This window comes from Aotus nancymaae, unplaced genomic scaffold, assembly GCF_030222135.1.
Source record: "Aotus nancymaae isolate 86718 unplaced genomic scaffold, 86718_ANA_hifiasm-v0.15.2.pri h1tg000006l, whole genome shotgun sequence".
In the NCBI taxonomy this organism is placed as follows: domain Eukaryota; kingdom Metazoa; phylum Chordata; class Mammalia; order Primates; family Aotidae; genus Aotus; species Aotus nancymaae.
Genome location: NW_026988417.1, coordinates 6,865,166 through 6,877,424, shown reverse-complemented (window position 1 = coordinate 6,877,424; position 12,259 = coordinate 6,865,166). Strand labels below are relative to the sequence as shown.

At 55.0% G+C, this 12,259-nt stretch overlaps 1 protein-coding gene across 3 annotated transcripts in view; it reads right to left on the bottom strand.

Annotated features, from left to right (window-relative positions):
* Window positions 1-12,259, bottom strand: part of PPP2R2C (protein phosphatase 2 regulatory subunit Bgamma) — a 248,010-nt gene that overhangs the window by 143,745 nt on the left and 92,006 nt on the right. The window contains exon 1 of one of the 3 annotated variants that reach the window (XM_021669385.2): window positions 9,063-9,596. The exons of 1 other annotated variant lie outside the window; for it this stretch is intronic. In XM_021669385.2, coding sequence (XP_021525060.1) covers window positions 9,063-9,090 — 28 coding nt within the window. In that variant the 5' untranslated portion in view covers window positions 9,091-9,596. Of the gene's footprint in view, window positions 1-9,062; window positions 9,597-12,259 lie in introns of those variants that run through there. One more of the 3 variants, XM_021669378.2, reaches the window with a different exon arrangement.

Here is a 12,259-nt window from a genome sequence, read left to right as displayed (position 1 = left end):
GCCCCGGGTTCTGGAGGACAATGGCCCCCACTGTGCAAAGAGGCCAGTGCCCGTCCTGGGCAGCACAGGAGCCCCCAGGTGTGTCCTGCTCCGGGCCGGCTGGCAACTAACTAACTGCCTCCTGGTCTCAAGCAGAGGAGCTGGACACTGTCAGGGGACAAGAGTTATGCCACATTGCACACACTGTTCCTCCTGCCGGGAATGTGCTAGAATGCCATGTCCCAGCATATTATCACCTCCCCACCTGGAAACGCCACCTAACCTTCAGTGCCTGGACCACCTGTCCACCTGTGGCCTCTGCCAACGCCATCCACCTGTGTGGCAGAGGGGGTCTCTCCTCCTGCTGCTGACCCTTCTCAATCACCTTTCATCACAACACAGACAGCAAGAGCACCAAGCCAGGCAGTCTAGGTCCAAATCCCAAAGCCTCCCAAGGGTGGTGCATAATCAGAACGAAACGGTCCACCTGCCCCTGCCCTGTGGGTCCCAGTCAATCAATGTAGCAGTCCAGAGTGTGGGTTTGGCAGGCTGCATTCAAAACCCAGCTCTGTCCCTTACAAACCACGGACATTGAGCAACTCCTCAGCCTCAGTTTTCTCCTCTGTAAAATGGGGAAATAATACACACATCAGGTCTGGGGCATCTCCAGTAAGATGCACGTAGCCTCATGTCTGGCATATAGTATTACAGTATGTAGCCAATAAATGGTGAATCATAATAATGGCCATTGTGTTTGTTTTATAATTATTTCATCCTGAAGTCCACGTGGGTCATTCTGCCCAAGGGCTGACTGGAGAGGTGTCTGTCTTTGCAGGGCCCAATGTAACTAACAGGACTCTCCAGGGTGCTGAGGGATGTGCCCACTCCTCCAGCAGCTCCAGACTGTCTCCTGAGAAGCAGCTCGGTCCCTCAATGACACCCAAGACGCTGGGAGAGGGAGTCCACATTTCAAGGAGGACACAGCCCTGCTCTTCAACTTCGTACGTCTAGCACCTAATGTTGCCCTGACACATAATGGGGATCAGTCAATGTCTGCTGAACAAAAGGAAAAAATGTTCAACTTCATTGGTATGCAGACGTGAATTACAACAAATATTTTTCATCTTTGATATTTGCAAAGGTCAAACAAATTAGACTACCTAATGTTGATCAGCATGTGGTAAAAGAGAGAAACTTTCTGGAGAATCATTTGGCGACGTATGTCAACAACATTAAAAATGCTCGTGATCTTTATATGAACTAGCACGTGTGGAATTCCCTCTGAAGAACATCAGTCCAGGGTTAAAGGGAACAATGAGAGTAGGGGGTCTTCCCACACACAAATGGTGTTCATTCCTGCAGTGTTAGTTATGAAAATTAGAAAGGAAGGGAGAGAGGAAGAGAGAGAGAGAATGAGAGAAAGAGAGAGGGAGGGAAGGGAGGGAGGGAGGGAGAGAGGGAGGGAAGGGAGAGAGGGAGGGAGGAAGGGAGGGAGGGAGGGAAGGAGAGAGGGCCAAACTAAATATCTAGCCATAAGGTGATGATTAATTGAACTACTGAACTATGACACATCTATCACAGGAATAGTTTGCAGCCAATAAAATAATGGTTGTAAATATGTGTACCGTGTGACTTGGGGGTGGGGCTGAGGTAACCAGTCACCTCTCTTCCTTGCTGGGACTTGAGACTACACAGAGAAGATTGGCCCCAAGACAGAAATCCAAAAATCTGCTTTATTAATGGTAAACCAGAGGGGAAAAAAATGAGCTACGGCCCCTACTCCACCCCTTGGTCCTGTGGGGAGGGCCAGGTCTAACATTTAGCCTGTAAAGTAAGAGGACTGTTGGCCTCTCCCCTATAGAGTGACCTGGAAGTTAGAGGCCTATGGACCCAATGAAGGAGAGAGGAGCAGGGACCTTTAATATTGTAACCCCTCCCTATAGGGAAGAGCTGTCCAATGGATGGCAGGTTCTCACCATTTCCACCAATCACAAAAGCCAAGGGGTTAGGAGGCGGGGCCAAGGAATTCACCCCACCCGGAGTTCCAGCAGAGCAGGACCAACCCTATAATCTGTAGGAGCAGGGAAAAATTAAAACACAGAGCCCCTTCTTCAAAAAGCAAAGGAAAAGCTTCATAAAGGTACTAAGATACAAAGCTTTGTCATGTCTTCCGTATCTTGTCATGGTGTTTTTTGCTATTTATGTCAACTGAAACTTTAAAAAAAAAAAGCTTAAATCTTAGCATGCGTTTTATCACTCACCATTCTACTGTGCACCTCCAACTTTAAATGTAAACATTGGAGCATGTAACTGGCATACAGACTCACCGAAATGCACAAGTTATATTTTGCATCTGGATTTTGTTCTTACCAGAGCAGTGGAAACTTTAGGAAACTAACTCAACTGTTTTTGCTTGTTTGTTTGTTTGTTGTTTTGGGGATGGAGTCTTGCTCTGTCGCCCAGGCTGGAGTGCAATGGCACAATCTTGGCTCACTGCATCCTCTGTCTCCCGGGTTCAAGCCATTCTCCTGCCTCAGCCTCCCAGGTAGCTGGGACTACGGGTATGTACCACCAAGCCCGGCTAATTGTATTTTTAGTAGAGATGGGGTTTCACCATGCTGGCCAGGCTGGTCTCGAACGCCTGACCTCAAGTGATCTGCCGCCTCGGCCTCCCAAAGTTCTGGAATTATAGACGTGAGCTACCGCACCCAGCCTCAACTGTTCCTATTTCACTTTCGGATATGTGCACATTCTACTGACACCCTCTACCCCTGGTTCAATGATAAACAAGGCAGGACTAGGAGGAAAAGGAACTGGGGGGGCCCTATTTTTCCCTTCCCTTCTGTGTCATCATTTTCAGCGTCAGTGATTGGCAAATACGAGCATGTAACATACATTAAGAAAAGACACCATAGGGTTCCTGCGTCATTCATGTTTCTTAGAAGTGCCTTGGAGTGTCCATTGAAAGCGTGGCTCCTGCCTGTGAAATCACAGACACACTGATAGGGTGCATGAGCCATCCGCCATGCCTGGGGCTCAGCTGCTCAAGTGAACACAGGTAGGTGCTGTGGGAGCCACCATACCGAACCCTGGACGCATCTCCTGCACATGCCCCTCTGCTCATTCCCAGGCTCCCCGGTCCCAACAGACTTCACTTACAAAACACAGGAGCCAAGGTGAAATTCTTAAAAATGTCAAGATAGCAACAGCAGAGCATGAACCGAAGCACAGGTCCTTCTGAGGGTGGGATCCCAGATGACCACATGGGTTGCACACCCATGAAGCCAGCCCTGGAGTAAAGCCCTGGGAAATTCTTATCATCTCATGCAAAGCTAGAAAAGTAGTCTTCAAAATTGCTGATACAGAGAGATTACGGCTTCCATTAAAAACAGACACACGGATTTAAAAAAGACTGGAAGGAAATACCCCAGCTGCTGAGAGTGTGGCCCTCTGCTTGGTGGACTCTCAGGGGTTCACTGTCCTTCTGTTACTCCCCACCATGCTCTCCATAGGGCCTAGCACTTCATGCAGTGGCTCTTCCAGTCTCAAGGCCTAAACACTTCTTACCAAAATACCCCTTAGCTCTGCAAGCTTTAAGGAGAAACACTAAAAACTGTAGAAAATAACAACAGCCAGGAGATGGAGTGGAAAAATTTTATTAGAATTTGATTTCCATCCTCCAGAAAGAAAATGAGAAAAACCCTGCTCTGTGACTGCGCCAAGCTGTAAGCTAGGGTTGATTAAAAAGAAACGAGCACATTGCTTACAGCAGGGGCGTAGGAGCTGGCCTACACTACGGTTTGGGGAAACTGACAGCAGTCGCCTTTTACACGTGTAGAACTTCGGAGTCCACATGGCCTTGGCTCCTTAGAGCCTCATGACATAAACCCAGGGCACTCAGCAGTGCAGGGAAATTGAGGCTCAGAAAGTGATGTGATTTGATGGACGACACCCCACCACTGAAATGGAGCCCACACCCACCGCAAAGCCCAAGGGAAGCTTATGTAAGTGGCATTTCCAAACAGAAGCAAAAGGAACACAGAATCTGAACAGTCCACATGTTCATTTTCACAAGTCAAAGGTTGACTCTCCCTAATCTCCCTCTGTGCCACCACTAATGTCTGCCCACTTAGCCTCAGTTTCCCCAAAGGTTGGGGTGGAAGTTGGGCTAGCCACTTTGATGACAGTCCTAAGGGCTACTCTAACTCTGGCCCCTAAAGAATATACATCATCACTTACTGATTATATTTATTATGAATAAACTGAGTCTCAGAGAGACCGTCGTGACCTGCCCACTATTACAGACCCAGGGTCAGACCCCACCAGGAACTCACGTCTCCCAACACCAGATTTTAGACTCTCTTATCTGGCCAAAAATACCTCCTCAATAGGACTGAGGATGGAAAACCAGAAATTGGCAACTCTGACTTGAGTGAAATGAAAGCGGATTCTTAAAACAGAAAGGCTGGGCACGGTGGCTCACGCCTGTAACCATAGCACTCTGGGAGGCTGAGGCGGGCAGATCACAAAGTCAAGAGATGGAGACCATCCTGGCCAACATGATGAAACCCCGTCTTTACTAAAAATACAAAAATTAGCTGGGCATGGTGGTGTGCGCTGTAGTCCCGGCTACTCGGGAGGCTAAGGCAGGAGAATCGCTTGAACTCACTGAGTCCGTGGCACTGCACTCCAACCTGGTGACAGAGTGAGACTCTGTCTAAAACAAACAAACAAACAAAACAGAAAGCAAAAATTCCCCTGGGTTCTATGTATGTCAAGTCTTAGCTGTGGGTTACAGATCAGCCTCTTGGTTTTCTTGATAAGCAGTCAAGACTATGTGAGTTGGGGTGCTATTGGCTGCAAGTAATAGAGACTTGACGTCCATGTAACTGGAAGCTCAGAGGTGGGCTGGACATCAGGCGTGGATTCCCTGGATCTCACTCACTCTCTGCCCTGCCATCAACAGTGTTGGTCTAAGACTTGCTCCCCTCATGGTGTCAAGATGGCCGCCAGCCACCACAGGGTTTCCCTGTTCCCATGACAAGAGAGGGACCAACTTAACTGCGGTTCTCCCTACTTTCCACTCAACCTCCAGAACTGACTACCACATCCGTTCAGTTACTGCAAGGGGAATGAGATCACCCTTGCACTAATCAGATCCAGCTATGGCCCAAGATCTCTTGCTAGGAACCATATGTGCTCTCCCTGGGAGAAGAGAGACTAGCTGTTGGGGAGATCAGCTGCAATGTCCACCATAAGGGTGTAAATTTCGCTGAATGCTGAGTCTCACACCAGCAGCACCGCCTCTTCAGTGTGGTTTCCTGGTCAGAAAATTGATGGTATCTAGGGCACAACCAGTTCAAAACCTGAAGACAGTTCCATGCAGGAAAACCAGCCTGCCTGCTGCATTCAGACAGGCCCAGGACCCCATGCTGACCTTACCAATTCCCAAGCACCCTTCGCCTTCTCAATTGTAAAATCAGGACAACTCTGTGGGAATAAACAGACTACTCTGAAATCACGCGGGATATCTAGGGATGGGAGTTAGGAAGACAGGGTACCTCCTTTATGCGGATACAGAAAGCACGAGTGTCCAACAGTGTGTGATGAGATGCTCAAAGGGGAGGAGGCTGAAAAGCATGCTCCGGAAGTGCCTTACCTGTCAGGCACATGAGAGTGACTGTTGCTCCCCAGAGAGAGGATCTACCTGGTCGGCCTCAAGCACCTCCCCTTGGCTGAGCTCCTGTGTCTTGGTCATCACTGCCTGCCCAGGGGAGGATGCTTAGCAAATGGTGCTAAGCAAAGGAAGGATGGATGGGTTTTGTAAGTTCAGTCTAGTCTGGAAACGTTTATTCCATTCACCCTAAAGCTAAGTCCTGAGGCCTTCTGCAAAAAAAGAAAGAACAGAGCCAGGAAGAGTCCTTCCTGGAACTGCATCCAGCTCTTGAGAAATGTCTAACCAGATGGAGACTTCCTAGCATCCTCCAGGGTCCAGGGCCCTATCAGCTGCACTGCTCTCCCCACAGCCTGACCCAGTTCATGCAAAGTTCTCCGTGCCCCCAGGTGGCCTGCAGGCACACCCAATGATCACCATAACCCTCAGCGCGGTTGAGCTGAGCCAAGAGTAAGCCCCCTCAACTCTGCCACCAAAATAAAATAAAAAAATCCAACCTGCTCTGACTAATTCACACCAAGATGTAAATGGCTAACAAAACCTAAACTTTTCCCAAAATGTCTGAGATTTTACAAGAGACTCAGGAACTCAAGCAGGGCTCCCACTGGCAAAGACGACATTTGACATGGGTCCCAAAGGATGAGAAGGAGTCAGTGGTGAGATTGGCAGGAGGTGTGTATTCCAGGGAGAGGAACAGCCAGTGCAAATGCCCTGAGGCAAGAAAGAAAATGGCCTGCTCAAAGAACAGGAGGTAGAGCAGAGTAGCTAGGGTGCAGAGGGGGAGCGTAGATTCAACCACCAGGTAGAACAGGAATTTACACACCTGGTTCTTTTGCAAACTGAGTTTTAGCATGCACTGTTTGCCCACAGGCTCTTCCAGTTACAAGGCGTATAAATAATAACAACGCCATTTATTAAATGCCTCCAAGGAGCCCAGCACCGTGCTAGAGACTTTCTATATTAGCAAAATCACTGATCATCCCAGCAACCCTGTATGAAAGGCCCTATTATTTCTCCCTTTACGAAGGGAAAGTGAAGCTCGGGAAGGCATAGTAACGTGTCCAAGGCTGCACAGCAAGTCAGGAGTCAGAGCAGGATTTTAACAAGACTCCCATCTGATATTCTGACATTCAAATCTGGGACCTACCCTGTGCTCTGAGCATGAAATATAGTCAGGATATAACAGCGTGAAAGTGTGTTTTTAATAAGGGGGGCCAGGATTCTCCTATCGTTCTACCTGTAATAATGACTATTATTGTTTCTTGTTCCAATCCTGCTCTCTCTGCATCCCCAGCACCTGAGCCCTACGCCCTGCACACACTGGCACTCAGTCTGGACCAGGGACAAGGCCAGGCCTTGGTTTGTTCATCTGAAGGTGAACGCCCTGTGAGGTCCCAGCACACAGCAGGTGTGAGGTCCCGGCACACAGCAGGTGCTCAGCATCCTTCGGCTGCACGTTAGCAATGCACAAGGCTCCTTCATCACCACTGCACCTGCTCCTCACAGGAACCCCCAGACCCTGCAGGAAGGATTCACTCCCATTTTACAGATGGGGAGACAGTCCCAGTGAGAAGACAGACCTCAAGGTCACACAGCTCCCTGGTAGAATACAGGCCACACAAGGGCAGGGAGTCTTTGCCCAGTCCCCAGGGACAAAACTGCCTGGTGTCTGCAGGAAGGATTGAATAGCACTGCTCTGACTCCCGGAACTGTGCCGTCCTGGTTGCTGTCCCCGGCTGAGAGCTGGTGAATTTATGAAAGAAAGGGGGACAGGCAGGGTGCAGAGGGAATTCATGTTTGAAAATGTCCACCATGGCGCTTCTTACGCCTAGTCCCACAACGAGCCCTGGGCCCCATCCCATCATCACCCCCAACGTAGAGATGAGCAAACAGAGGCTGGCTACAGGAAGCCAGACCACAGCGAGCCCAGGAGCAGCGGGGCAACCCGCCAAGATCCGCTCTCGGCCCGAGCCAGGCCACCGGGGCACGGGCCAGCCCGGCGGCTTCCTCCAGCCCTCTGCCGCTGCAAGCTGCGAGCAGAAAGCACATCCCCGACCCACGCTGATCCCGACTCAGCCTGGCCAAGGCAGGCGACAAAGGGCCGCTCTCAGCTCCCCGGGCCTCCCAATGCCGCGGCCGGGTCAGAGCCTCACCGGGCCGGAGGCGCGGGCAGCCCTGCCCCTCTCCCGCACACACCCGGCGGCGAAGCGTGACTCAGCGGTTCTCCCGCCAGGAGCGGGCGCGGCCCCTGCAGCCACCCTCCGCCCAGGTCCCACGCCCAGCCTCTGCCTCCCGGGCCTGGGCGCCCTGAGCCCGCCCGCGCCCGCGCTGCGCTCCCCCGGCCTCCGCTGGACTCCGGCTCGGCTCGGCCCCATTTCCGGCAGAGCCAGGCTTCGAGGAGGCAGACCCTGCTGCGGGAGCCCCGTCCCCTCCGCCCGGCCCACTCGGTCTCCCTGACACCGGCACCCACGCGCACCTGCCCCGCGGGACCGGTGCCCGGGGCCCCTCCCACTGGGGCACCCACCCGGGAACCCGCTCACACTTCTGCGGCCCAGCTGGCAGCCCCCGGGTTAGCGGCTGAGCGTCCCTGCACCCGGGCAGGGCTCCAGCACAGGCGGCCCCGTGCCCAGACCTCCCGGTCCCCATCCTCCATCGGGGTCACTCCGCGGGCCCTGTCTGCGCAGGGAAGCTGTCCCCACTGTTCCCCCAGCAAGGCAGAGCAGGGAGCCCCTGAAGTTCCAGGCCTCTAAGAGAGGGGCGCTGACCCACCAGCCTCGGGGTAGGATGGGGGTGGGGGTTGGGCTTGTAGGGCCAACTTAGGGGATTTTAAACAGGGCCTGTTTGGGATGGCATGTCCCACTTTTTTGGAAAATCCCGACAGTTGGCCCAGCTGCTTCTGTCTCAATATAACTCACCAGGAATAAAAAGGCCAGCCCCAAACCAGTCGCCTTCTCCCTCCCACTCAGGAACCCTACCTCCGGAGGACAGGGAGGGGCCCAGGCAGGCGGGCCTCCCAGGAGGACCTGGCAATGGATTATTTTTTTTTCCCCCGAGTCCCTCTTCTTCTCCAAGGAGAGGGCAGCCTAGAAAATTCTGTGGGCTTTGGGCAGGGCTGAAATGGCAAATCTAGGATTTTAAACCATTAAATTTCCCTGGGATTTCTTCACCAGATTAGCCACAGGCATGGCCTTTTAAAAAATGATGGTCAGGGCCGAATCAGGATGCCACCTGGCCTGGGAGAAGAAAGCTGTCTCCCGGAGGGCGTCGCGGAGGAGGGCGCTGCCCTCTCCGGGCGCTGGGCAGCGGAGGACGGTGCCCTAGGACTCCCTCCCTCCTGGGCCCCGGCAGGGTGGGATGGGGTGGGGTGGGGTGGGGCGGGGGGACACGACACACATCGCGCGGTCCAAACCTTCGGAGGGCATTCGGTGCGACGGCATCCCCACGCCGCGGCCGGCCGGAGGGGTCTCAGACAACACGTACGTTACCTTCAGTCACATAGCTGTGGTCCCGCAGGAAGCTGTGGTTAATTTTCCGCGTGTCCGTGTCCTCGCCCATTGAAGGCCGTGCCCGGTGCCCTGGGCATGCCCCGCCGCCACACACCGATGCAATCCGCAGAGGTCGCGCCGGGCGCGCGGGCCATGCCGCCGCAGCCTAGCAGGGGCGCGGGCCGCCGGGGCCCCGGAGGGAAGGCATCGCGGCCGGGGACGGGCGGGGGCGGCCGGGGGCGGGCGCCGCGGTCAGGCGAGCGCGCGGCGGGCGGGCGGCGGCCGCGGGTTCGGGCGGGCCGGGGCCCAGGCGCGCATCCCGGCCGGCCGTGCGCGCTGCGTCCGTGCGCCCGGCGGCGGGGCCTGGTGCCGGTGCGCCTGGCTGCGGCGGCGGCGGCGAGGGGACGCGCGCGGCGCTGCGCTGCGCTGCGCCGACCGAGCCGGGGCCGAGCCGGGCTGCGCGGGCTGGGGCCGCCGCCGCCGCCGCTGTCACAGGCCCCTCCCTCGCGCCGCCCGCTCTCCGCCCCCGCGGCCCTGCAGGTGGAGCCGGCGCCCCAGCCGAGGCGGCACCGCGGTGCTCGGGCCCTCTTGGTGTGCACCTTGGTATTGGGTACGCCACCGGGGAGAAAGGAAGGAAACAGGCGGCTTGCGGGGAGAGGGTGATCAGCTGAGCTTGGGGGAGGGTACCTTGGGTGCCAAGGTGACCAGTTATGGGAGACAAGGCCAAGGGCGAGGGGACTGGGAAGGGGGCAGGAGGAGGGCAGTCTCGCAGGGCAGAGGCAGAAAGGACTCGGAAGGAAGGACTAGGGGCGCAGCTGAAGAGGGTGCACCTGGAGAATGGGGACTGGAGGAGGGCAAGGACGCTGGACCCCTTCATTAGGAGAAGAGGGTGGGTCGCACAAGTTCTGGGGCCCCTCGAGAGCGCTGAGTACATGTGAAGAATCTAGGTGGAGGGGGTCCAGCACGGCTCAAGGCAACAATGGACAAAATGGCTGGAGGGTGAGTGGGCCTCCCCAGGCAGAGCTCTGAAATCTCTCCTTATGCCCACCTCTCCCGTAAGAAAGTTATAAAAACAGAGCTAGGTAAGTCCAAAACCAGGCTGGAAAATGCGTCCCCACCTCCCTCCACTCCCTCCCCTCCAAACCCACGGCTCTGCCAAACAGGAACCTCCCTCCCTCCCTCTAGTCATCAGCCGGTCACATAGTGGGCCCTCAAAAAATATTTGCCTCCTGTTTTGCCAAGCTGCCACCTCCTCCACCATGGCCCGCTGCCTAATGAATCCGAGCACCCTGCACGGGGCACAAGCCCCAGTGGGGACTTCAGAGGTGTGAGGGACCATCAGGCCTTTCTAGGAGCCCAGCAGAGCCTCCTTGGCAAGCAAGGGAGGGGCTCCGAGCTTGCCTCGGAGGGGTAAGTCCAGTGCTGTAACCAGGGCTGCAGGACTCAGGTTGAAGTCATTAGTGGAGCCCATGCTCCAGGTCAGGGAGAAGGAGCTGGTCTGTAATGGCCTCCACTTGTTTCACGTGGTTTTGCGGGGATTCCACGAAGCTCTCCAAACTGAAGTGGAGGTAGGAGAGTCCAGAGGTGTTGGGGCAGGGAGAGTGGGGCTATGGGAAAGGCGGAGGAAGGTGATGCCATCCCAGGTTTCTTGGAGAGTGAGAGGGAGTTTTTGAAGCTAGAGCTGGGCTTTTGTGCCTTTGAGATCCCCAGAACGGACCTATGAGGAGATGAAAGTCCCTCACCAGCCCCACCAGCACTCTGCAGGGTGTAATGCCAGGGCGGGCTGGGGAGAGGCCCCGGGGCTCTGCCAGCACCTGCTTCGGCAAGTGCCCTGCCCTGACCCGGCCTCCACCTTTTCACTGTGGAACAAGCCAGGAACTCCCAGGTGTGCAGACTTCATTCAAGGACCAGGTAAATGCAAGGGCCGGAAGGAGGTGCTTCTTCTATGTCACTTTCTACCCTGGAGGACAGTGACTGACACCACATCAGCCCCCACCCACCAGCCTGACACGTTCTCCTCTCTCTCTCACACCTGTCTGTTACATGCCCCCCACCTCCCATCCTAAGCCCAGACCCCCACTCTCTGTCCATACTCCCGAGCCTCTCTAACTCGGAGAAAGGCAGGCTGGGTTCAAGTGCTGGCCAAGAGGGGGCCCAGGCACAACGTCACCTGTAAAGTGGATGTGATGGCAGGAGTGGCCCCACTGAGTTGGGGTGGCCAGTCCTGCTCAGCAGGGGCCAGGTCTCCCGGGAGCTCTCTTGTTATCACACTGAGACCCACCCTTCCACACGTTCCTCAGCCGCCCTCTCTGATCATGGGGAGGTCCCTTCTCCCCATCTGTCAATTCTGCCAAAACATCCACCCTATGCTGGCATCAGCCTCATCTCCCGGGATGTCCTGGACTGCAATGAAAACAGCCCCACTCTGGCCTGACACAGTAAATCATCCCTTTCTTCGGCTTCTGAGCCATGCTGGGGACCCTGGAGTGGGTGGTCTTTCCAACCTGGCTGGACTCCCAGGGCTTGTATCCATCCCCTCCTCACCGGCCCCACCCCATCCAACCCCACCCCTACCACAAGCAGTGTCTGGGTTCCTCCAGACTGTCTCCTCCATTTCCCAGAAGCCCACCCCTCCAGCAGAACCAAGGACCCTCCCGCAGCCCCCTGCCCAGCCCCACCCCCACTCAATCACACGATCTGTTGCTTCCTCATCTCTATCTGTACACAGCCCTGCCCCCACTGGCAGATGCGTGAGCGCCGGATCCTGCCACCTCCAGCCTCTGTACAGACTCCTCTCTGTGCTTTCATTCATTGGTGAAGAATGTTTATTGAGTATCTACTATGTGCAGGCATGTTCCCAGCACTAGGGAAGAGTGGAAGAAACAATAGTGAAATTCTCTGCTCCCATGGAGTTGGACTCCCAGTGGGGTGAGATGGACAGCATGAAGTCAGCATGTATTGTGTGGGCCATGGCTGGTGCCGAGGAGAAGGCGGGGTGCGGGGATGGAGAGGAACGGGGAGGAGGAGGTGCTATTTTATAAAGGTGAGTGTAAAGGACAGCTCAATGAGGTGAGACTTGTCAGCATCTCTCCAGATGCACCCCACAGCATAAGCCTGGTGG